This window comes from Tauraco erythrolophus, chromosome 3, assembly GCF_009769465.1.
Source record: "Tauraco erythrolophus isolate bTauEry1 chromosome 3, bTauEry1.pri, whole genome shotgun sequence".
NCBI lineage: Eukaryota > Metazoa > Chordata > Aves > Musophagiformes > Musophagidae > Tauraco > Tauraco erythrolophus.
In genome coordinates this window covers 61,763,406-61,789,985 of record NC_141467.1, presented here as the reverse complement: position 1 = coordinate 61,789,985, position 26,580 = coordinate 61,763,406, and the positions used below count along the sequence as shown (strand labels likewise).

General features: G+C 40.9%; 1 protein-coding gene across 3 annotated transcripts; it reads left to right on the top strand.

The window, feature by feature from the left end:
* The first annotated feature begins 3,339 nt into the window (after positions 1-3,339).
* Positions 3,340-22,595, top strand: LOC104370744 (DGAT1/2-independent enzyme synthesizing storage lipids). 3 transcript variants are annotated; one of them, XM_086609284.1, is made up of 7 exons: positions 3,340-3,412; positions 8,892-9,222; positions 11,384-11,548; positions 15,998-16,191; positions 20,014-20,074; positions 20,471-20,610; positions 22,491-22,595. In XM_086609284.1, exons 2-7 carry the CDS (start codon positions 8,937-8,939, stop codon positions 22,593-22,595), a joined length of 951 nt encoding a protein of 316 aa, XP_086465410.1. In that variant the 5' UTR covers positions 3,340-3,412; positions 8,892-8,936. The 3 variants fall into 3 exon arrangements, with proteins under 3 accessions (XP_086465410.1, XP_009985167.2, XP_086465411.1); XM_086609285.1 differs by lacking the exon at positions 3,340-3,412 and adding an exon at positions 20,155-20,205 and having other exon boundaries at positions 8,901-9,222; positions 20,468-20,610; XM_009986865.2 differs by lacking the exon at positions 3,340-3,412 and having other exon boundaries at positions 8,886-9,222.
* The last annotated feature ends 3,985 nt before the right edge of the window (positions 22,596-26,580 follow it).

Genomic DNA, 26,580 nt, shown 5'->3' with positions numbered 1-26,580 from the left:
TGAAATTTCACTTTGTTAGGTTAAAAAAAACCCCACATGCTCTGTCTTACTTTCCTAAAACAAGCTTCTGCATCTCTGTCATCCTTTTCTGTTCTTGTTTCAATGTAAATTAATCTGTATAAACAAAATGGAAATAGAATTAAATACAATATGGTATAAATACAATATTTCAAAGAAGATCTCAGTAATGCCTTCTACTCTGGCTATAACACTTCACTAATGCTACCAGGAATTCTTGTCAGACAAAACCTAAGGTTATACTTACACCTTCCATAGCTTCATCCCACTGGCGAGATTGCCTGGCAGGATTTACAATTAGAAGATGAAACATGAGTCTACCACTTCCCCACATCTTGAACTACTATTTTCTTATCATGTATTGGTCTGGAACACACTGTGAAGTGCAGAACACAGGAGACTCCTAATTGTTTTTACTTTCTCAAATATAGCTGCTAAATCTGCTATTCTTTTGGTATTCTTAACTTCTCGAAGCTACTAAAAAATCCTTACTATCGGGCCTGCAATTACATCTGCTAGAAATTGTCCTCATATAGATTGAGAAAACTAACTGGTTCTATCATTAAAATTTCTGAACCTTGATTTTTCATTCCAGCTTTGTAATTTCTGCTCCTTCATCTTTATTCTCCATCTGCCAATGCTCCATCTCACTGCCTTTATTCAAAATTGGAGCAAAGTACTTTTCCAGCCCTATTACTTTTTTTATTTCTATCTCACCTTCATTGATTGCTACTTTTGTTTTTATCTCAAGCTAGAAAATCATGACTGTTATTTTTTCTCCCTGTTTAACATACACTTCTGATTCACAAGACAGTTTATTATAACAATCAGTTCCTTTTCCTCCATTTCTTATAGAATCTTTATATTAATGATAATACACATTGTACACTAGGTATTTGTACAATTATTTTGGAATCTTCTTTCTAAAATTTTTGCCTATTATTTCATCTAAAAATTCCAGACTGTTAAAATTTTGCATCTCTTTAATATCTTTTCCCTCTCCCTGAGATTCAAATGCCTATATCCTGATTTCATGTAATGACTTGAATTCCTCAGAGTAGTTTTATCCATCATTAGAAATCTTCGTTCATATCCAAATCCAAATACCCTGAAAAAGCCTCATACCACTCTTCTTCAAGATGACTCAAAAAAGAAAATTAGAAGGAAAAGCAAAGATAGCAATGCAATTCTTTTTTATCACACGGTGCTATTCAATTCTCTTTATTCCAATGCATTTTTCAATATCCATGTTATAACTGTTGTTTCAGTATAGTTCTGTTCTTCAATAGCAGTTTTAGTTCTTTCATTCCTATCCAGATTCTTTGCACGATAGTACACCATCATGCAAGCAGAAACCACACGCAAACAAACCAAAATACTTTATTTCAGCTACATTTGGTGATGGTCAGTAAGGGCCATGTACAACCCTTTTTCTATCTGCACTGATCATCTAAATGTACTTCTGCCACTTAAGCACTTTATATTTGCATTCTATTGACGTCTCTACCAGCGAAAACACTTTTCCAATGATTTTGCTGCTTCATGCTAGGCAAGGAATTTCAAGTTTTTCCTAAACGTCTTTCCTCATGAGAAAAGCTGTTATTGAACAAGTCTGCCTTGGTCCGTAAAAGCCAGAAGCCAGCAGAAAAGCATCACTGGTGGATGCTTTTTTGCAAGTTTGTGAGTGCTTCACCTGAACCACAGGTACAGCACAATGTATGTGCAGAAGGAATGTACTGCAGCCATGCATTTTGTTTCATGGGAGCCGTGCAAGGGCTGCGACTGGGATGAATGTGGATATAAGGAGAGATGGTCAGATTGAAGCCCTGCTTGCTGTCCTCTGCATTTTCTGAAAAGCAGGTAGCAAGCCAATCTGCTTGTGTCAGCTGAATCAGGACTCTCAAAAGTTTGAAGGGAGTCTAGCTGTTGAAGAATCCTCTTTAGGAATAAATCCTACTGGACAATCATTGCAAATGCCCTTAAAGTGTTACTGAATATGCTCACTTAGTCCTCTGAGCATTTTCAAGTTTGGGTGAATCTTTCTTAAAGCAGTGTCACACTGTGAACAACAGTTGGTGGACAATTCTGCCTTCCTTCAGGACTTATTTCAATCCTGAATCAGTGTGCTGTATCCTGGAAGCGACAAACTCCAAGATCGCTCTCAGAAGCCTTTTAATTCTGAAGATGTTGACTCCAATCATAGACACATTTTTTTCTGGTGTTCACCTGGGAAACTAGGTTCTAGGTTCCTCTCCTCTTCATTTGCAAATCATTGTTATTCTTCAATCTCTTGTTCCATATCAAACCAAATCAATGAAATTCTATCCCCTGTCTTTAACAGGTCAGATTAATCCTTTTCTGAATTTTAAAATTTGTACCTATTGGCCTAATCAGACTAAATATGGCCTCTGTCATATTAGCCATAGGGTGAACAACAGTGCAACACAAGAGTATCACATTTCAGGTTTCCTCCACTTAATTTAGCCATAATAGGCGGGCCTAGCTGCCTTCTATTTAATTACACCCCAAGTCTGTGTGACATCCTGTTCTCCTAAGCTTTTGAAAGGGGTTCTTTCCTTTGCAAAACCATTGCACATTGTCAACTCAGCAGTCAATGCCACTGTCTGAACGTTTCCTTAATCAACACACACCCGAATTGACTGGAGGCACATCCCGGGGAGGCGTCTTTCTCCCAGGCGAACAGCGGGTACTCCTGCCTTTACGACCAGTGACGGAGTTCGTGTGGGAAGTCGTGCAAATACTGTAATCCACTACCTGCAACTGTTTTAAATCCCATCTACCTGCAGGATATAATGGCTGAACTGCCTGTGATTTCGAAGTAGCTGGATAGGGAACGCCGCTCCATCACTCCAGGCTAAGCTGCATACTTCCACCCGCGTCTGCAGTCACGGCTGAAGAAGGCAGCACGCCCTTAAGCCCCGTGTTCCCGTGCCAGAGCCTCCTCGCAGGCTCGTTCGCGGGAACTCTCCCTCGGCACCCACGACCGAGTGGGAAGGGGCGTCCCGGCCTCCGCCGCGGAGGGGGAGTCCTCGGAGGGAGCGGGAGCGGCCGCTCGGCCGCGTCGCGCCGCGGCGGGGCTGAGGAGAGCCGCGGGGCAGAGGCGGCCTGGAGGGCTCATCGCCTCCCCCATCCCTGTCCCCTTGCGATGGGAAGCGGCGCCTCCATCCCGCGGCGCCCGGGTGGAGCTACCGGCGCCCGTCCCGGAATTTCTATCGTCGCAGAATTAAAAATGGAGATTTGGGCGCGGAGCGCAGTGGGGCTGCCAGGCCCAGCCCCGCCTCCTCGGGCCGGGGCGCGGGGGCGGCGGCGCGCTTATCCCGGGACGGGGCTCCGTCCGCGGGGTCCTTGTGACGGCCGCCGCCGCCGCGGGCAGGTGAGGGGCGCCGCGGGGGGCGGAGTGCCGGCGGCCCCGGGGCGCGGGGGCGGCAGCGGGGGTGCGAGGCGAGGGTGGGACGGAGGGCGGCCGTGGCGGGCGGCGGGAGCCGGTGCGGGGAGAGCGGGCGGCGGGCGAGGGTACGGCGGCGTTGCCGTACCGGTGTGCTTGAGCGACGATCCTTTCTTAGGGTCCCTTCGCACCAGAAGTTGAGGGAGAACGCCGAGTTTTCGCAGCAGTGGCGTTGGAAACGTTAGTGACGTTTCCGGGTGAAGACGAGGGATAGATGTAGGTGTCGGGCACTTGCTGTGTTTTACTTGTGCCCGAGGACGCCAGGTACCACCGCTGAACGCAGACCCTGCTCTTCGTACACCAGCTCTTGCCTGTCACATTCCTGGAGATGGGCTGCGTGCCGATGCCTGCCCAGGGATGGTTCTTCGTTTCCACCCGGTGACTCAAACCCGAGTGGGGATTCAGTTGATCGTATTGATGGGGCTGTTAGAGAATAAATGGGAAACCGTACTCTGGGATGCTTGTGAAAGGGAGAGTAGCCACGGAAAGCAGGGAACTGGGCACTGTGGTTGCTGGTGGTTTCTATTTTGGGGGGATAAATGCTTCAGTGTTGGGTTGGATGTGCGGATAATCCGTGAAGGTAGGGAAAGCTGTAGAAATACAGCAGTGTACAAGAAGGGTGGATTTATGGGGGCAAATAAAGTGGGTGGTGATGGTGTGAGACTAGCAAAAGAGATTTTCTGTGGAACTGCCACAAAAAATTTGGGAAACGTAATACTGGAATTTCATTTACGTTGAAAGGCAAGATGCAGAGTTGTAAATGTCAGATCACTCCCTGTGCAACAGAGCAGTTGAGTTTGGCAGAAGGGAAAGTTGGAGCCTGCCACAAGAAAACAGATGTCAAAAAATTCACTATAGAAGAGTCTACAGCACTTTAGGCTCATCTTTGCACTATGGTCTGCTGAACCTACTGCCAGGAACAAACTGATCAGCAGCAAGACCAGGTTCATCCACTCTTTAGCCATGGTTGAAAGCCAGCTACAAGGTTTTAATTTTGATGCCATAGGTCTCCTGCGACAGCTTTGTTGTTGCACTTCCGTTCCCTTGGATTAGAGTAATAAGATTATCCTTGTCACAGCAAGTGATGCTTCAGCAATATCTTGGGATCTGAATGACTTGTAGTACAGGAGGCTTTTGTTGGAAGGGCAGCTGCCTTTTAAGTAGGGAGACATTAGTTCTGTCTCCCTCTGATGTCACCTGTAATTTTACGTTGTAGATACAGCTATTACTCTGGAATTCGATATGCTTTATAGGTGGAGCCCAAACAAACATCTCACATGTCAACGCAGATGTTGTTCTCCAGAAGAACGATGAAAACACTCAGAACAGTAATGCTTCAAGTCCATCACTAGATGAGATGAGAATACAGACAATTTAAAAAATGTTTGTTCACAAAACACTATACCCACTTGTTAACCTTTTATGGGATATTCAGTATTGAAGAACATGGGAACTGGTCTTGGCTGGCTTAGGTTTGTTAAAAGCAGAAGAGAAATTTCTTCTTGAATTTTGAGACTTGGGGCAAACCAGCGCAGTTATGAGTAAACATGTTGCAGTAACGCTCTTGCGCTGTCTTCCAGTGCATGATCAAGCAGGTCTTTAGTAATAGCCTTGCAATAGGCACTCAAGTAGTTATGTAATAATTTCCTATATGGTGTTTGATAGAAAGGATACCTCAAAATTGTGTTTGTGGTCTCACCAAGGGGCTGGTGAGAGATAGCCAGTAGGATATGGCAAAAATATAAGTTCTATCCTGTTGTAGTGCTTTAATGTTATACTGGCAGTACGGAGGGATGCATTTACCATGCTGGACTCACATCATATGGTCCAAAAACCAGGGTCAGGGTTCAGTGATCAGGGTTCATTCTTTTCTTGTGAAATGTTGGAGGTATTGTAGGACTGAACTGTGAGAGCAGGAACTGAAACCTGGCTGAGCACCCAACTTCCAGAAAAAAACATGCTGCTTCTAGTTTTTCCTCAATCAGTTATTTATTCTTTCTCCACACTGGCTTGGATTCAACTGAAATGGTGTTGAATTAGCTTGTATCCCACCCACCCAGCTGCCTGGCGTAAAGTGAACTCACTCCATGTGTACCCAACTACTTTCATATGTCCTCAGTCAAAACAGTACCTGTTTTGTAGATTTAAAAAAAATACTTTTGCACATTTAAGTATTTTAATTTCTTTCTAAAGCCTTTTTTAATGTCTACATTGAACTTGAAATCAGAAATTAATAAGTTACTATGTTCATTTATACTATAGTCTGTGAGCAAACACGGTTAAATGTAGTGGTTTTCCAGCCAGCAAATAATTTTCTGTTGCATAAAAAGTGGATGGAGGAAAAGGAATCAGTGGGATGTTACATTTTTTTACATTGATCAATGCAAACATACTGTAAATATTAGGAGAAAATTCTGAAAATTCTGAACAATGTAGGACATAGACTCGATTCTTATTTGATGGGGATTCCACCACTGATGGATACTTTTTTGTCATTTCAATTGATGAGATTTAATTTCATATGTGCTCCATTTTAAAGAGCTTTATTTTTAAATCAAAACATCAAATGGCATTGGTAATATACTTTCATAATCCTCGTATGCCAACTTCAGTTTGGGCTGTTCCCAAGAGTGGTTTTGCTTGTGCTAGCATTTTCAGAGTCATCCTATTAGCAGGGAGCCAGCTGATCCTGTTGCAGACCAGGCTGGTGGTGAGAACATATAGTGAGGGGCTGGTGGAAGGGTGAGTTCCAAGTAGCAGCTCACATGTGGCTTAAAGTGGCTCTTTGACAAGCCTCTAGTAAAACTGTATATGCTTGACACCTGAACAAGCTATTAAACCTCCGATTTCCTCAAAGAATGGACATGCACTTGTTTGCAAGGTCCGTTTCCCACAAAATTGCCATGCGTGGCATCAATTACCTTCGTCACATACCAGCTTTTCAGTAATCTTGCCAGCAATTTGTCTGGCTGCTGACTCCGCAGATAGTTGTGTTTGGGGACTTTGGAATAATCTTAATTCTCTTCCAGTCCTCTGGATTTTCCCTAGTCTTTCAAGAGTTACTAAAAATGCCTCTCAATAGGCCAGAGGGAATTTCAGGTGTTTTTTAAAGGAATGTTAGGTACAAGAAGATACCTGGACTTCCTAATGTTAAAATGTTGGTAGATTTCTTAATCATTAGGTTCCTGTCAGTGATCAATATATCCAAATTAATCCCTGTATCATATAGGGGTTATTACTGGTACATTTACTATGGATATGGACATTTTATCTGCAATTTTAAGCCAGTTTTGCTACTGGATGTAATAGTCTGTGTTGCCAGTCCGAAGCTGCCATAACAATACAAAATCCACTCACTTCCTTTACTCTATGTTGCAGACTGAACAAGTTGCTCCAAGTACTGCTCAGTATTTCTGATTCAGTAGCCTGAGGCAAGCTCTTAACATGGCCCTCTCCTGGGCTCCATCAGTACAGCGTGCTTTGCAGGCATTGAGGATTTGTAGTCCTTGAGGATTTGTAGTCCTTGCTTTTATCAAGAACTTAAAAAAATTAGTAACTTCTTTACTATAGAGTAGTACCACACCATCAGCTTTATCCTTCTTAAACACCTTTGAAGCAGAGATTTTAATATCTGAATCATGCAGACTACTCCTTTTATTTCTTTCATGTTATTGATAAAATATCTTTTTACTGACAATTTCCAGGTTTTCCTATATCTTAGTCAGGCACCAGTCATCAGGATATAAACAATTCTATATTAATTCTCATGGCATTCTTTGTCACATTGGTTTTGTTTGTTTGCGCCATGCTGAGCATCATTTAATACAGTGCTTGCTTCCTTTGAGCTCCTAATTTTCTGTCCTTCCAGCTTGTGCTCTACCTATGAAGCTGTCTTTACCTCAACCCACGAGTTTTCACACTTTCACCCTTCCGATTCTCTCCCCCATCCCACTGCAGGGAAAAGTGAGTGAGCGGCTGGGTGGTGCTCAGCTGCTGGCTGGGGTTAAACCATGACTGTCCTTTTTGCTGCCCAACCTGGAGTTCGAAAGGTTTGAGATAAGGACAGATTCAATTGGAGTGTTTGAGACCAAATTTGTAGCTGTTACAGCTACTCATCAGCAGGGCTGGCCATGGGGCTTGCTTGCCTTACTGCATGTTAGTGTCTAGTGCTTGTTTATGGCTGCGTTTTGCTTTTGCTGTTTGCTGTATTCCTTGTCCATAATTCTGAACAGAGCTGTGCTTTACACCAGTCCACCCCTATATTCTAGCCAGAGCTTCAAAGAAGAAAAACAAAAGTGACGTGAGTGGCATGTGACAGGTTTGTTCATACAAGCACGCAGCTGAAGACACAAAGTCAGAAAAGTCTGGACTTGCTGTGCTTTATGATCTTGGCACTGACTGTGGCAATTACGATTTGTTTCTTGTAGGTACTTGTCCTGGTGTTGGAGCAGAAAGATTTACTCATTAAACGAGCAGTAACCTGGTTGAGGCAAATAAAGGCTGTATTCAGTTATGGATTACTGAGCCTGATTGCAATGTTTAGATCTCTGGCTAATGCTCAAGAACCTTAAAATAAGCCACCGGTGCTGGAGTGCTCTTGCATTCTAGAGAAACCACTACCTGCTGCCAGGCAGGCAGGGTCAGCTGTAGGAACAGACTCACTAAGGAGCTGCATGTGGCAAACATATCACTAGGGCTATGGAGCCCGCTTGGCCTTTGCCACAGATGGAAGATCTGAAAGAAGGGTGTGTTGGCATGGTTGTGTGGATGAGGGGTGAAGAGCTGCTTTTCCCAGTGCTACCAGCAGTACCAAATGCTGTCTCAGGCACCTCCAGACCTCAGGAAAGAGCTACGACTGCCCAGGTTTTGCTTGCCGGCTCTTCAGCTGCTCACTCTGCTGTTTCTTCTCCTTGCCACCGGCTGCTGCCAAAGCAAGAGGGTCCAGAAGCCCAGGCTGGACTCTCTGCAGAGGATCGGGAGAGCCCAGACCTCTGGTAGCAGTTGTCTTGGCTAACACTGCTGAAAATACTTACCACTTACTCTCTTTGAGGTTTGAAAAAGTAAGCCATATTTATACAGAGAAGTCATCTGATCAGCCATGTTGCATGGATCTTGAGGCTTCCTTGGACTCCAGCTCTTGTCCTTTCAGCCCCAATTATCTGGCTTTATAAAAAGATCCATAAATAACATAGGATAATCTCATCACCCTTTACAGGCAGTAGGGGATGGTGATGGCCAGCAGCTATCTTAGCATGACAGAAAAAGACAAAATGTTTGACTCTGCTATATCAAAATAGGCATCAGGTATATCTGCAGAGAACATTTTCCCTAAATTGAGGAACTGCCATGATTAGAGAAATTAGAGCTGGTTTTTTGTTTGTTTGTTTGTTTTTTTCTCCCCATGCAGGACGTGATACGTAGAAAAGAATCCTGTGCTTCAGGAGAGATACCGATGACTGACCTAAGCTGCCTTTTCTATGTACTGGAAGAATGGGCTGTTGTGGAGTACCTGAAGAAATACCTTTTTCACGTGGTCATCATCTCGCTGACAATAAGTGCAATATTATTTTTTTTTATGGTTCCTTTAACAATCCTCTTTTTCATTTACCTTACTAATATTTTGCTTTTAATATATCAGAGGAACAGTGAGGTAAAAGCAGATCCCTTGAGTGATGTTTGGGATAGTGCAAGGAAAACTATAGCAAGCTTTTGGGATATATATGCAAGAATATGGCATGGTAAGTACGACATGACTTGTCTGAAGCTTTGAATTACAATAAATAGTAAATACGCATGTTTTAATTTATTTTTTTTATTTCTTCCAAATGGATGCAAAGAAATCACATTTATTATACTTTGTATGGCATCTAACCCAAAAGTTTCTGCCTCAAAGATTGACTGCAATATAGAATAAGCAGAATGGAAGGGAGAAATTTGTTTATATAGGGTAAATATCTCTTAAGTGGATAGGCCGGTGCACTTCTTTGTGTATGGTATCAGAGTGAAGTGCAGTGTTAATGTTAATTCTAGTAAAGTAACTGCAAGAGAGGCGTGTGATTTATTTTTTACCTTAGAAGCTGCTGAAAACCACTTACTAAATGATCAAACAAAACAACTAGTTGAAAATGTAATTCGTGTGTTTTTAGTTGGCGAAAACTGTGTTATGACAACTGAAAATAATTTTAAGAGCTGTGTGGACAAAGAAATAATTAGATACCACATTTAAGTTTGTGCTGTGGCAGAATTTAAAAGTAACCTGATCTTTCAGTTTCATTACACTCAATCTTCAGGTACTTTCCACACACTATGCTCCCTAGGAAAATCCTCAGCCACTTGCTAGGCTCTTGTACTTCCCACAGATGTAGTTTAAGGCTATCAGCAAGGCTTAACTTTGCTGCTCTAAGGATGAAGAATAACAAGTTGTTATCTATGTTGCTGTCCTTTCTCACGGCTTTTTCCCTTAATCTTTGAATGTCCTGCAGTATAAAACTTTCTCCACCTCTTCCTAGGACTCTACCTGCTTCATCTCCATCCTTCTCCCTGAACGGTTCATGATAGGAGCTGTAGCAGGGATGGAGATGAAGGCAGATAAGGTGGAACAGAGCTCTTAGTTGGTAGAAGCTGTGGCTTTCCCAAGCCTTTGTATACCTTAGCGTCCTAGTCTGGCTTCACCTAAAACCTAAATCAAATATAGGAGGAGCCAGGAGAGGGATTTATGGAAGTCCATGTCTGTGAAGAAATTCTCTTCCACTGTGAAGTGAACGCGTTTAACTCTCATGGATAGAACTTACAGATTCTGGCTTGGACTTACACATCTCAACCAGACAAACTTTTTATGGTGGATAATCCCAAATGTTTCATTCTGTCTGGCACAGAATGGGGATTCATACTTCCGTATTTCAGGAAAGCATCCTGACTGCTTGTTTGCCTCTCATTCTGCTGATGAAGCAGTTTCACACCAGTATAGTAATTATTTTTTTTTTTATATAATTACTCTACTTGGGACTGAGACAAGTTCCTAATGGGAAATAATTAATTTAGTCCCCTCTCTGAGGGAAAATGTCAGGTTCAGGTCTGATCTAGTGATTAAACTGACCAACAAATTAGTCCACCAATATTCCCTCAGCAGGTCGAGGGAAGTGATTCTGCCCCTCTACTCTGCTCTCATGAGACCCCACCTGGAATACTGTGTTCAGCTCTGGAGTCCCCAACACAAGAAGGACATAGAGCTACTGGAACGAGTCCAGAGGAGGGCCACGAAGATGATCAGAGGGCTGGAGCGCCTCTGCTATGAAGACAGGCTGAGAGAGTTGGGGCTGTTCAGCCTGGAGAAGGGAAGGCTCCGGGGTGATCTTATAGCAGCTTTCCAGTACCTAAAGGGGGCCTACAGGAAAGCTGGAGAGGGGCTTTTTACAAGGGTGTGTAGTGATAGGACAAGGGGCAATGGATTTAAACTGAAAGAGAGCAGATTTAGGTTAGATATAAGAAAGAAATTTTTCACTCTGAGAGTGGTGAGGCAGTGGAACAGGTTGCCCAGAGAAGTTGTGGATGCCCCATCCCTGGCAGTGTTCAAGGCCAGGTTGGATGAGGCTTTGGGCAACCTGGTGTAGTGGAGGGTTTCCCTGCCCATGGCAGGGGGTTTGGAACTAGATGATCTTTAAGGTCCCTTCCAACCCTAACCATTCTATGATTCTATGATTCTAACCTGTGGCGATTGAAGGCTTTTCTCTTTGCTATTGACCAAAAGTTCCATCCGGAACTTAATTATTTTAAAAGATACTGCAGAGGCTTTCACAACTCTCTGAAAGTCATTTAGCAAAGGACAGTAAACAGTTTTCTTTAAATTGCTAAATGTTTTACAGCTGTCATTGTCAGTATCTTGCTTTCCATCCCAAACAGGTTATGAGCTTCATGGTGTGGAAAACCTACCAGAAGGACCAGGCATTCTTGTGTATTACCATGGAGCTATTCCTATAGACTACCTTTACTTTTTGTCTAGGCTGTTTCTCTGGAAGAAAAGACTTTGTCTGTCAGTAGCTGATCATTTTGTCTTTCGTTTACCAGGTAAGAACATGTTCTCTTGTATTTAAGCATCCTGGATTCACTGAATCTGTTGCTGATGTTGGTGAAAGTTGTATTTATTACACTTTCAAGAGACTTTTTAAACTAAAAGACTGCTTTTAGACTTTTAAACTAAAAGCCAGTAGATGCAGAAGGGCAAACAGGGTAGAATATCCTGTCTTTTAAGTGAAAGGTCATAAAAACACTGTTAGACCCTTCAAAACCAACAAATAGGCATTATATAATCCCTCTGAGATGAAATGTCATGACTCAGTAGAAAGTGTAAGATGAGAATGTATTATTCACCTAGTACTGGGTGGTGAGCAATGGGCTACGAGTGCAGAAGAGCCCAGTAAATGGTAGGATGTGAATTACCTTCTTGCCCTCTACACTGGGTAGCCATTGCAGTGGGGTATGACATCAAATCTATCTTTTGATCAAAGCCTGGAGTAGGTCACAAAACTTCTTTGAAGATTTTATTGTTGAAGAGAGCTCTGTAACACTGACCACCAAAATACATTCAACACATTGTAGACTGAGAAAGAAGTAAGTAATTCCATTGCGAAAAGGAGAAGATACAGAAAAACAAACCTTACTAATTTTTAGAAAAACAAGGCATAAAGAAGGAGCATCCAGAAGGAACAGCAGGGAGATTATTTAAAGGCACCTTTATACCACTTATATTAAAAATTATTATAATAATAAAGAGTAAAGTGAGATCCCACCTGGAGTATTGCGTTCAGCTCTGGGGTCCCCGACATAAGAAGGTCATGGACCTGTTAGAGCAAGTCCAGAGGAGGGCCACAAAGGTGATCCAAGGGCTGAAGCACCTCTCCTATGAAGACAGGCTGGGTGAGTTTGGGTTGTTCAGCCTGAAGAAGAGAAGACTCTGGGGTGATCTTATTGCAGCCTTCCAGTACCTAAAAGTGGCCTACAAGAAAGCTGGAGAGGGGCTTTTTATAAAGGCATGTAGTGATAGGACAAGGGGCAACGGCTTTAAACTGAAAGAGCGGAGATTTAGATTAGATCTAAGGAAGAAACTCTTCCCTCTGAGGGTGGTGAGGCAGTGGAACAGGTTGCCCAGAGAAATTGTGGGTGCCCCATCCCTGGAAGTGTTCAAGGCCAGGTTGGATGAGGTTTTGAGCAACCTGACCTAGTGGCAGGTTTCCCTGCCCATGGCAGGGAGTTTGGAACTAGATGATCTTTAAGGTCCCTTCCAACCCAACTCACCCCATTCTATGATTCTATGATATGATTCTACTTGAAAGTAGGAAGGACATTCTTCAGAAAAGGAAGTTGTGTCCAAACACTGAAAACAAAGAGCATAAACTCAAGCAAGTTTGATGAAAGAACAGATTAAGACACCCCTAGAAAGATAACGAGGAAGAATTTGCTAAAGGTATGCCTAGTAAATACTGTGTAGTACTAAACACATCAGAAGCATGAAGTCATCAAGAGATGATTGGCTTTTAAAAGGATCCCTAAAGGAAGATAAAGCTTAGCAGCATGTTACAAAGAAGGCTTCTTTTTTAAGGGAAAAATGAGAGGATACTGTTTCAAATTGAAGTGTCCGTAGCACAGGTTTTTATAACAAATGTATAGTAAACTATTGTCAGGACCAAGCAGCGCTCTCAACTGTGCAATTTCTGGACTACTAATGTGTGCATAACTGTCGTGGGTTAGGTTGAAAACTTCCTCCCACACACAGCCGGTCACTCCCCCCTCCCCCACCCCCAGGAATGAGGGAGAGAATTAAAGGATAAATGTGAAACCCGTGGGTTGAGATAAGAGTGATTTAATACAGATGATTTAATACAATGTAGGTGCTCACCACCCCCTCGTATGCGAAGCCCGTCTCGTCCCGAAAACTGCAAATCCCGGACGAACGCGAGGCCCCGAAATAGAGAGGGGCAGAGAGGGAGGGATAGTACTCCGAGAGTGGGAGTACTGGGAGAGAGAGAGGAAAGGAAAAAAAAAGAAAAGCAATAGAGCGAAAAACACAGCAAGAGCAAAAGCGGCAAAAGCCAAAGCGCAAAAGCCAAAGCGCAGAAGCCCTTCTTCCCAGCTGACCCTTGCTTTTATACTGGGCATGACGCTGCATGATATGGAATACTAATTGGCCAGTTTGGCCCTCAGTCTTAAGTTCCACACAAATCACAAGGGGAATCGTGTCCCCCTTGTCCCATCTATGCTCCCCCCTTATCCCGCCGTGCTTCTGCACTCCGGCACACTGAAAAGTCCTTGGCAGCTTGTTATCAGCGTTCTTCTCAGAGTGAGCCTCTGAGTAAAACCAAAACATGGAGCTTTTCTAGCTGTTAAAAAAAAAACCTCTGTCCCAGCTAAAACTAGGACAATAACATACTGCTTGAATTATGTTCATGCTAGAGGAACAGAAGGTGGCAAATATGGTGTCAACCTGTAAAAAGGCATCTGGTAAAAAAGACAACAAATAAGGAAGATTAGGCCTCCCCATTTGCTGCATTAGTAGAAAATGTGTCTAAAAGTAATAGACTGAGCAAAACCTCTTCTTAACCTTCTCTTGCTCTAGCAATACTTACATGCTTTTTGCAGAGAAATGTTGCACTTCACAGATTGGTTCTTTAAAGAATGCTCATGAGCATATGCTGAACCTCAGTCTGTTGGAATAATTACAGTTATGAGAGAAGTCTTGTGAATGAATAACTGGTTAAATGGTAGGAAATAAAGGGTAGAATTAAATAGCTCGTTTTCATGAATAATCAGAATTCACTAGGTATACTGATGAAGATCAGTGCTGGCACCTATATTGTTCAAAATAAGCATAATCTAGATCAGTAACGAGGTGACAAAGCTTTATACTGGCCAATTTTTTTTCAAGGCAGTAAAAGCCCACATGGAGAGTACAGTTATCTACCAATACTGAATCACTGGCTGATTAAAGGAGAGATGAAACTCAGTATTAGTTATAATGCAGTGCAGAAGGAAAGAAAACCAAGTCTTTGAATTTTCTAGATGACTTTAGGAGTATGTCAACTGAAGTCTCAGCAATTGCCAAAAGGCAAACAGAATTTTAGGCATGTCATGAAAAAGAAGAAACACAAAATGCCATTATGTACTCAAAATGCATATGGTGCCCACATGCTGAGTACTGCGTGGAATTCTGGTCTCCCCATCTCAGAAAAGCTGCAGAGGAACAAATACACGAAAAAGAACAAGAATGACGAGAGGCCTGGCATGGCTTCCTTTGAAGAGGTAGTACATAGGACAGAAGTCTTGCATGACTGAGGGATATAAAATTCTGTGTGATCTGGAAAAGGGGAATAAGAAGTGATCATATGTTCATGTGATACATCATAATTCTTAACAGGCAAAAGTTTTAAAGTCCAGCAAAGGAAGGACCTATTCACTTAGTAAGGAAATGGCATTTCTGGATGCAGGATAAAACAGGAATACATATGAGTTCACAAAGGGATTAAACAAAGTAAGCATCTGTCTTTGACAGAAGGATCTATCAAACAAGATGCCTTGAATAAGATTAAATATAATTCAATTACAAGATGCAGCACTGTGTTTTCCACTGTCTTCTGAAGTTTCTGTTCCAGACCTTTGCCAAAGTTGCAGTGCTAGACACCAGTCCTGGCAGTACATAGTTGTTATTTACATTTATTAATAGAAACAATTTCTTTTCAAACCATGCTGTTGGAACAGTGAATTTGAAGACCGGGGGCTCTCATTTGCTGAAGCTCTTTATGGGAGTTGCAAACTGATAGATGTAAAATGTGAAGATAATATAAGAAAGCATGGAGTGTTTCTATGGTTCTCAATCTGTCTTTTGGAGAAATCCCAGTTGTGGGAACAAAGGAAGGAAATTCACCGAACTGTTCATGCAGTGCTGAAACTGCCCTGCCAACTGTGCCATTCATGCATCTCTTAAGATTTGTACAGTAGTCCAATTTGATCCACGTAGTTTGCATTTCAATGACAAAAAACTCAAAACCTCAACGTTCAAAATGTTAAACATCACATTTTAAAAGAACACTAAAAATAGTTGCTTTCCAAGTATTTATTTTGGTAATAATCTTTATCATACTGAAAATTTATATTTTTTCCTATATTAAAATATTTTTTAAAGAAGAGGGAGGAATAGATGTTTGTTTATTTTCAGATTTCTAGCTACGATGCACAAGTTTCGGTTGCATGGCTGGTGTTTCGATATTTATGGAAAATAGCATGTGGAGGCATTAGTTTATTCAGATGCTCCTGATAAGCTGGTTCATCTTCATGACATTTAGGCAAAAGCCCTGTCGCATATTTGTCATTTTGCCAGTGTTTGCTCTGTAGGTGTTTTACTTCCTCCGTACAAATTTGCCTTAGTGTAAATATATAGCTATTAGATTTTCATTGAGCTATAATCTTGTTCCCACTTGTGATATATTGCTGTAATAATATGTATTTGCTACTTATTTATTGCAGGACTGAAATTATTATTGGAAGTGACGGGTATTATGTTAGGTACAAGGGAGGAGTGTCTCATTGCACTGAAGAACGGACACTTGGTGTCCATCTCACCAGGTGGAGTTAGAGAAGCACTGTTCAGTGATGAAAGTTACCAGCTCATGTGGGGAAATCGAAAAGGCTTTGCTCAGGTCGCTCTAGATGCAAAAGTGGTGAGTATTACATGTTACCAACCCCAGTGTATGCTTATTGCATACATGCTTCATTACAAAATGCAGCTTAGGAGTGTTCGTTGGAAAATCTTCCAGACAGAAGAAAAGGTTTGGGAGTAAAGATTTATTTTCCTTTTTCTATCACTTTCCTCAAGCACATTAATCCATAGGGAGCAAGGATTTTATGGAGCTGTATAGCTTTTTCTTCACTGTTGCAAGGCATCCATCTCTGCAGTTCCATGTCTACAGTTCCATCATGCAGGCATCCAATTTCTTGTCTTGACTGTATTTCAAGAATCTTCACTGTGGTCCTTCTCCATATTGCTGTAGGGTTTCATTCTTTTTTCTCATCCCACTAGACTTTGTCTTACTTCTACATATCCAGTCGTTTTTTCAGGGCTCTTTAATGTATTATCCTTCTCTTTCTTCTCATTTCTTCTGGGAAGGTCCAGGATTTTGTTCTTACCCTTCTTTTTCTTCATGTTTATGAAAGAGTAATTTTAGGCTGAGAGTCTTATTTCTCTCTCTTTGCTTGTCTTGTTATGTGGCCTTTTAAAAGTCATGTTTTATGTGCTTCTGTTCCCTCTCCTGTCCTTTTGCTCAAAAGTGTGGTCTGGTAAATGTTAGCCACAATACTTCATATATCATGTTGGACCAGCACACCACCACTACAAGGAAAATATCAGAATGCGAATAGGATAAACCTAGTCAAAACTCATATGGGAATTTTGAATCCTCTTATAGTCTTTCCTCTTATTTATTAATCTAATAATATACTCAAACAGAAAGAGGTGTCACTTTAACAACTTGAGTGATTTTTAATCATTTTCCTTTAATACATTTCTTTCAAGCTACTTCAAACATTTGAACAATCTTTTGCCAGATGTTTTCACTTCACTTGGAAGCTTATAGTGAAATTCTACAATATAATAAGGTTTTTTTTAAAAAAACCTCTGAGTGCCCTTAACATAGAGGGCCACCCTGATCAAAACACATCACAAATCCTTGCTAGTAATCCTCTTAATCTTTCCAGTCTTCCATAATTTAGAAGCACATGGAAATAGCTGAATAGTAGTATATAAAATTGCTAGCACCTTCTGTTGAAAGGGTTTGTGTTATTTTTTTTTATTTATTTAATTAATTTGGTACATTGAGGATAAGGTTTGTGCAGTGTGAGTGGTTCTTGTGGTCATTTATGTAACATGTTTGCTAAAACAGACACTACACAGGATTCTCTCTTACCTGGAGGGCAGAGAGAATGTTTTCTCCTTTGACACCTACTAGCCTGAGCTCACCTTTACATTGCTGCTGGCTTGTTTCACTTGTTATTGCACTCATTCAGTTTTGGTTTTTTAATGATTAGGAAGTCTGACTAATCATTAGTCAGATGACTGGTGGGCATCACTGTAATTAGCTTGCAGGCTCTGCTGAATTTTGGGCATCTTTGATATTTCTCTGGTAATCTGTCATCAGACACCTTAGATAACTGAACACTTCAAAAAAAAAAAGCAGTGCCATGCATTTAACAGTAGAGGGGGCAATATTAACCTTATATACTATTTTCTTTTATAAAGTTAGGTCCATAGTAGTAACTGGATTCCATCTTCTGACAAATTTGAAGTTTGTTTCTGTTTGTTCTTGTGGCATCCTTTTCACTACTGGCCAAACCAGTCTTGTAGATTGACTGAAGACTGGGGATAGACTCATGTAAACTATCAGAACTTGCTCTATAATGTAGCAATTCATGTATATTTTGCTAATGCTTATTCAGATCCTGGGTGAAGGCAAGATAGGACTGTAAGTGCCTTATTCTACATACAGCGTAGCGATCAACCAAAGAACCACACATACTTTACAGTATTCAAAATGACTACATGGTGGTTCATAACTTGGAACAGATGAATTGAATGGGGATTTCAAGACAAAACCAACTTTATATATGAATAGACATTCCCATTCTTGTTTCAATGTTACGTGAGTTCAATCTTCCATGGAAAAAGCTGAAGAAAAGCAAACAAGAAATGTAGTTTCAGCCTCAGTCCTTGCCTACACGTTTTCATATTCAGTTTCCACTTCATCTTTTGTAACTACTCTGCTTGCTTGGGGTCGGAGAAGGAGAGTGTTACTATTTAATGTTATGGCTTAATTAGGTTCTGGGATGTATATTTTTCTCAGTCGAATTTATCTATGCCAGTGGCCTGAGCTTAACAGGCTAATGGGGATTAATCATAATTTCTGAAAATCCTTGCAAAACCCTGATTCAAGTGTAGTTAGGTAAAAGATAAAACAGGGACTACGGTTTATCATATTCTTATGTATGTGCAAGGGGTTTGCACTAGATGATCTCCAGAGGTCCCTTCCAACCTCAACTATCCTGTGATTCTGTAATTTTCAAGCTGGCCGAGTGTGATCCAGCACAGTTCCAGCACAGCAAATTTGAATCTGTGGGTTACTGCAGATCTGATTGGGCTGCTTTACACACACGAACTTTTATGTGTGTACCCATTTTTATCAGCTTAGGGACTGAATGCTCCTACCCACTCTGTACTTCATTAGCTGATTATTGTATGCAAATAACTTTTGTTCTTTATAGCCTAAGATATGTTTCTCTTGCACTACTCCTAAAATTTCAAGTGTTTTGTCTGTATGATAGGTGCGTTTCAAACATTTTAAATGTTAGACATACAGTATTCAATCAATAGCAGAAGCTAAGTGCAACATTTTTAGTGTCAAGTAGTTATATGCTTTTAAAAGACATTGTTGATTATTTTTTAAGGATTTACTTCTAATAACTTCCCATAATTTCTCATTCTGAAGAGTTTACTATTACAACTTTATGTGTGTTTGGTATTTTTGTTATCTGTCAGAGTTTGTTTTCTTTAAATGGCTACCATCACTTTGAGTTCTTTGTTAGGCTCTAGTTAGGTTTGTTTCTTTCTTGTCCTGTGGTTTCTGTTCTGTGGTAGTGATTCTTAACAGCATAAATCACTTCTAGGCAAGTGATTTCAACAATATGCTCAAAATATGGTTTCAAAAAAATGAAAAAGGACAACAGAGGGGGAAAAAAGTCATTGTATGTATGGATACAATCATTAGTTTGTCTACAAACTGAAATCTTACCTCAGGCTGTCAGACATGACTGTTTCAAGTTCAGGTGTCTCAAGTGTCTTTCTTTTAGTCACAATAATGAAGTGTTCCATGACTGCCTAAAGATCCGCCCTCCAGAAGGTGTGTGGTCCAGGTTAATGAGGACTTACAATTGCCTTATTTATCGAAGGGATCTGCAGAAGTGTTTTCCAGTGGGGTATTTTCCAAACATTACTGCTTCAGTGAGACCTTACTTTGAGAAGCAGATGAGATGAGCCAAACTTTAATGTCTACTTGCTTTCTGCAAGACTTCATGAACTGAATACTTTCCTATTCGCCATGCATGATGTAAACTTTAGACAGAGAAACTGCAAAAGTTCATTTTATGTTTCAGTCAGTGATACTGAAATAAATACATAGCATACAAGTTATTTTTTTTAGAATCTCAGTATAACTTTTATAATGTACATTCAAAATGAAAGGTATAAACCTCTAATACGATGTCAGTTGTTTTCCTTACAGATGGTGACATTAAAACAGCGATGTTTGTGGGAGCTGAGAAATAGAATTTTATTTCTGTTCTGGAGTTTATTTTTTAGGACAAGATTCCTTGTTTGTTACTTAACTGACTGATAATTATCCACTGTTTTCAAGTGATTTTCTTAGCTGCATTAACAGGCACTAAAACATAAATTCAAACCTGCTATAACATTTCTCCCTTTTTGTTTTTTTTAGCCTATTATTCCAATGTATACTCAAAATGTTCGGGAAGGATATAGGATGTTTAAAGAAAGAAGTAAGAACTTTAAAATATATTTTAAGTATTTGGAATGTTTTCTCCACTTTTCTCTCAGATTTCTCTCACTTTTCTCTTAGATTTTGCTTTTCAGACTTCTGCTTACTTTGGATTCTCTAACATGCTGTGGGTCAGAGATATCTCAAATATGGAAATAGCTTGTGTATAACTGGTTTATGCTGTGTGATTTGGTTCTTTAATGCAGTCTTATTTCAGTGATCTGTTAAGTCTATCGAGCTTTCTTTTGGTGGACAGTTATCTAAATCCTGTAATTTCTTCTTGACTGTTATATAAAGCATGCATTTTTAAGAAGCCTTCCATATTAATCAGATTTCAAGTTTGGATTGTGTTTTCTGTGACTATAATCTCACTTTTCCCTCCCTTAAATTATTTTAGGATTTTTTAGACAGTTGTATGAAAGTACTCGATTGCCATTTACTCCACCGTATGGAGGACTTCCAGTTAAATTTCGCACGTATATTGGGGAGCCAATCCCTTATGATCCGAATATAACTACAGAGGAATTAGTGGAAAAGGTAAGTTAGCTTTCCTTGCAATATTGAACTACATACTTTGCCCCCTATTATATAAGCACTTGAAACTAGGGTTTTTTTTGTATACTTGAATAAAAACAAATACACTTTTACTAGCTTGTTAAAGCAATGGGCAGTTGAGCTCCAGGATTATTTAATGTACAGATACCTACAAGTAAGTATTGGCATAGTAATAGTTGATTGGGATGCCCGCATCCTTTCAGAATGTGTGAGATCTGTCTTCTTGGGATGCCAGTTTTGCTTCTGCCATGCCTTTGATAACTGAAATGATGCAAACTATGTTTTAAGTTCAGTTTTCAGTAATTAGGAAAATAAATTTCATCTATAAGAAATACCTTTGAGAATTTTCTCCAAATAACACAGAGCTCTAGAAACAAAGTTCCACGAGAGCTTCAGTCTCATTGTCAAAAGGAAAATGTTAAAAAAATAATTTGCATCCAAAATACCAAAATATTTTGAGTACCTACAGCTTTGTAAAATCAGTGGTGCTCAGGAGCATAAAAAAATTTATAGATCCATGGTTCAGGCATTTTCAAAATACTAATCTATACAGAAAACGCATTTTTAAAAATTTTTCACAGAAAAGAGATCTGTACGCAAAAAAAGTCTGCAATGGCATAGGAATACACAGATCAAAACACTTGTTAGGAATCACTGATGTAAAAAGCACCTGCTGCCCCCAAAAAGATACAAAAAGGCTAGCTTTTCTTTCTTTTTTCTTTTTTTTTTTTTTCTGTTTTAAGGATCTACTGCAGATTGTTCTGGGCTTCACAGCAGTGAAACCAGAAAGACAGGTTTGATCTGTTACAGGAACTGCCCCTGCAAGCTGAGGAGTTTGGTCTTAGCAGGTTTAGGAAGCTGGAAAGCAATATTAGTGCTAAGACTGCCCTTATGGACATCCATATTCCTGGATTTTGGGGGAACAGTATTTTGTGCATCTGCAAAACTGAAATTGAAATTTCCCGTGACATTGATTTTCTTTATTAAGTCAAGCCTTTGACCACTCACTTCAGTGGGAGTACGATTAGGTCTTCTGTGCCTCATGTTACGTCAAAAAAACCCACAACTTAAATGGGGTTTGAGATGAGCAGTGTCCTGGCTGACCTCTATCTGATCCTGCCCTCAAAAGGAGCCACGACATGAATCTGTCAGAAAACGTCTGGCCACGCTTTTCTTATATTCCCAGTGGTATTCTACTATCACTCAGGTAGATCACTGCAGTAGGTAGCTACACTTATTTCAAGTTTAAATACATGAGGAAAAACTAAGGGAGATTATTTCTTATCCCTAGTAGAAATACAGAATATTTTATGCATTCTCTTCACAAACTTGCATTTGAATCTCATATAGAGTAAAAATGAACAGAATTTAGATACAAATTCTCTTATGATGTGCGTGCTGTATATGACACAATTACAGAAGAATTCATGTTGGAAAGGACAGATGGAGGTTCCTACTCCAAATTCCTGATCCCAGCAGGGTCAGCTATGAGATCAGCCTAGGTTAGTCAGGCTTTATCCAGCGCTGCTGATGGGAACCTTCAGGGATGGAGATCGCACAAACTTAATGTTTGCATGTGTTAAAGGCTACTTTGACTTAGTAATGTCCAGGTTTGATAAATCTCAGTAATTTGAGCCTATCCAGACTGCGATCAATATTTTTATTCCTTTCCATTCTAAGAAAAGGAATAAAAAGTTGTCCGTAGGACAACTAGCTAATATAAAGACATTTTTTTTTTTAAACTAGATCTTAATGTGTGAATTTCCCAATATCTCTTGAACTGCTTGAGAAGAAGTCAGTTATTATACCGTTCTTCCTTGCATAAGCAGGTCTATAAAGGCAACTTTCTCTTCTCTTTCCAGGCAAAGACTGCCGTCCAGGCTCTCATAAGCAAGCACCAAACAATCCCAGGCAACATATGGAAGGCTTTACTGGAGCGATTTGATAAACGTCGTAAAAGTGATTAGAACGCTTATGTTTATTTCATTGTTTTTACAGCATACAGTAAAAAACAATGTCCTACGGCAATGATGACTAATAATTGCTGTTAAACCAGTTTAATTTACAAGTTTCTACAGGTTCAACAGAAGAAGACAATTAACCTCTTGAAGGTTCCCCTGTGCCTTTGAGGATATTCTGAAGTCAGAAAGATTGAAGAAGAAAACTTACTTATAATAGCAATGCAACACATAAATTCCCCAAAAGCAAATCATGTAGCCAGGATTTGCCTGGTTCCTAAGACAAGTATGTACATACATCCGAGAGCCTCAGAAGTTTTGTCAAGATCTGTGGTTTTATGTTTTGAGCAGTTCACGGTCCAGTCTCAGAGCAGAACCTCAGAGTCATTGTTGTCTCACCACAGTCCACGCCTTGGTGGGCACTTTCCCTGTTGGACCCCACACAAGACAGTGTCAGAAAAGAAACAATCTCACGTCAGCCAATGATCTACTGCTTAGGCCATTTTTCTAGAGAGACTATGCAAAGATAAATAATCCCATTAAACCAGATATTAGACTGCTACAAACACATCAGCTTAGTGGTTCGATACCCTGGAAAGTATGAACGGTACATCCAAGACTTCTCCCCAACAGAAAAAAGAAAGTCTTTCAAAGAGAGGAAAAAAAAGCTTTAGTTAAGTGTAGCACTATGCAAATACATGTAGAAAGTAGTTTCAAGTCTGAGCTAGTACGTTCATGTGCTATTGCACCATACAGTACTGGTTTAGTGGAGGAGGCTGCCCCCAGCCTGAGAATCCCTGCATCATAGTGTGTCTGCAGTACAGATGTGCTGTACTCACCCAGATCTCCCGGTGAGCAGGGAACGGGCTGGGGGGAGCTGACTTAGGTAAAGCAACCCTGAGGCTTGTCATCACTGATGGTTTGCCTGAAAATGCAGTACTGTAACACTGCAGTCCCCATATGGATTGAACCTAAATGCCTGTTTGGAAAGGTGGACATAGGCAGCCATGTCTTCCTAATACAACTTGCAGGATACTGAAACTTGGTGAAAAGCAGAATGCGTTTTTACAAGCTGTGGGATGTTGTTACTGGTGGGAGTGGGAGAACTTTGTGTATCTATCCAATGTGCCATTAAATGCAACCGAGTCTGTTAACTTCAAATACCAAGAAAAGTAATTTTTGTGCCTTGTTTTTCCTTCTTGTACTTTTAATACCTATATAATCTTTCCCTTCAACATCCTAAAACTTTATGCGTCGTAGGAAATACATACAACATTTGCCCACTTTCACTAGAAAACTCAATCTACTCTTTGGATTAAAAGAAATTCGTCTTCTTCCCGTACTGCTTCTCCACAAATATTTATTGCACATCTGAAGAAGGAAGCAGGATAGACAGGTGAGTTATTTCCCTGGAACAAAAAGATGAGAATCCTGTCCTGAAAAAAAATGACAAATCTGTCCTAAGACACAGGAATGCTTACTTGAATACCTTAACTATAATTGCTGTATGCAGGCAGAAATATTTTTCTCCCAGCAGAGACTCAATATGCATAGGAGATGATCAACTAAAGCAAATCAAGATGCTGACTGATACACTTGGACACAAAGAGGATTTCAAACCATGAAGTCTTACATAGCATACTCCAGCAATATAAGCTAAAATTCAAAGCTTGAGTTTAAGTTGAGTGAGAAAAGGAACTAAAAGAAAGGGCAATCAAATACTAAAAAAGACACAGATGAAGAAGCAAGAGGAATTAAGAGTAATCAGAATTGGAAAGCATTCTTTGTAAAGCAGAAACTATGCAGAAGGACTAGAGAGCATCATTCTCTGACTAATCCTATCCTATCCTATCCTATCCTAGTGTTTTCAAGCACATTAGCAGCATCGTGGAGGATGTCCAAAGAAGGGCAACAAAGCTGGTGAGAAGGGTCTAGAGCACAAGTCTTACGAGGAGCAGCAGAGGGAACTGGGGTTGTTCAGCCTGAAGACAAGGAGCCTGAGAGGAGACCCTATTGCTCTCCACAACTACCTGAAAGGAGGTTTTAGCCAGGTGGGTGTTGGTCTGTTCTCCCAAGCAACAAGTGACAGGACAAGAGGAAGTGGCCTCAATGGATATTAGGAAAATTTTCTCCACCAAAAGGGTTGTCAAGCATTGGAACAGGCTGCCCAGGGAAGTGACTGAGTCACCATCCCTGGAGGTATTTAAAAGAGGTGTAGATGCAGTGCTTAGGGAGATGGTTTAGAGGTAGACTTGGCAGTGTTAGGTTTATGGTTGAACTCAATGATCTTAAAAGTTTTTTCTAACCCAAATGATTCTATGATCCATCAAAACACTTTAGTCATCTGAATTTGTACAACCTTTCAAACGCCATGCCCTCTGACACCTGATGCTAGGGGCCGTGCTGCAATTCAGAACAGAGCACTGGCCTTGAATAGGGGATATGTAACCAAAGCACCGATTATCTTTCAAAGCAGGGATGTCAGCCTAGATCTCCCATATCTCAGACAGCTGTTAACAGTTTGCTAACAAAGTTCAAGTTTTTCCTGGCCTGTTTCATCTTACAGCAGCATCTCTGTTTTATATGCAGCTTAGCTGACGTTAACTAGAGTAAAAATTAATTTCTATTTTTTGTCTTCTGTCAACAGTTGTCCTAGGAGCATGTTCTGGGGTCTCAAGGTGGTAAACAAAACTGTTACTGAGAGATGTGAGTGGTTTCGAATGATGTGTAAGACAGTGATTTTTCTAATTAAAAAAACCCTAAAATTATTTTTTTTTCAGAAACATTCTGCTTTAATTAAAAGCAGTTATTATAATCATAGAATCATAGAATGGTTAGGGCTGGAAGGGACCTTCAAAGGTCATCTAGTCCAACCCCCCTGCAAGGAACAGGGATATCTCCAACTAGATCAGGTTGCTTAGGGCCTCGTCCAACCTGGCCTTGAACATCTCCAGGGATGGAGCATCCACCACCTCTCTGGGCAACCTGTTCCAGTGTTCTACAACTCTCATGGTAAAAAATTTTTTCCTAATATCCAATCTGAATCTACCTCCCTCTATTTTAAAACCATTACCCTTTGTCCTATCACAACTGGCCCTCCTGGCCCTCCTGAACAGCCTCTCCCCATCTTTCTTGTAGGCCCCCTTGAGGTACTGGAAGACCGCTATAAGGTCACCCCGGAGCCTCCTCTTCTCCAGGCTGAACAGCCCCAACTCTTTCAGCCTGTCCTCATAGGAAAGGTGCTCCAGCCCTCTTATCATCTTCGTGGCCCTCCTCTGGACCCTCTCCAACAATATAATATTGTTATAATATTATTTTAGAGGTCCCCTCTAAATTTGTTCTCTTTTTAGAGCAGTATTACAGAAACTAGAACTAGAAACTGGTGTTACAGAAACTAAGAGTTTCTTTTCATACAAATAGAATTGTAATCGCGGATCAAATCACTCCCCTGCTACACCTATTTTCTCACCTCTCCGTCATACAACAAAAAAGAAATGAAAACCAGCAAATGCAAATGACCCGTGCCTGCCTCGAAACGCAAGCAGCACTTGGGACTCTTTTTGGGTATAGTTTGCCTAATTAACAATACAAGGAAGTCCTCTTTCTTAAACGTTTCACGTATGAGGTTTATCCAGCTCAAACGGCAAGATTTTGCATTGGGGAAAATACCGTACCGGTAACACTGGAAAAATGAGATTAATTGGACACCGGTGCAAATACAGTTACACAAACGCGCATCGGAACAACCACAGAGGTCGGACAGATGATGTAAACGTAAAAGCAAGTCAGGGAAGCGTGCCAGGCAAAGACGTGGAGGCGCTGGCGACCCGTTCCGGCTCGGTTGGCCTCGCAGCCCCCCGGGGCAGCGCGACATTGCGCCGCGGCGGGCAGGGGACCCGCGCGCAGCCGCCGGCCCGCAGCCGCGCCTGGCGCCGCTGGAACAGCCCCCGTTTCTCAGATTTTTTTTTTTTTTTTTCTTTACACATAAATCCAG

What these genes read in the sequence shown, in the direction of transcription:
- LOC104370744 (XM_086609285.1), top strand. Translation starts at nt 8,937, where the DNA reads ATGACTGACCTAAGCTGCCTTTTCTATGTACTGGAAGAATGGGCTGTT. An exon ending in TCGCTCTAGATGCAAAAGTG is followed by an intron (nt 16,192 to 20,013) that starts GTGAGTATTACA and finishes TGTTTTTTTTAG; the next exon opens with CCTATTATTCCAATGTATAC. An exon ending in CAGAGGAATTAGTGGAAAAG is followed by an intron (nt 20,611 to 22,490) that starts GTAAGTTAGCTT and finishes TTCTCTTTCCAG; the next exon opens with GCAAAGACTGCCGTCCAGGC.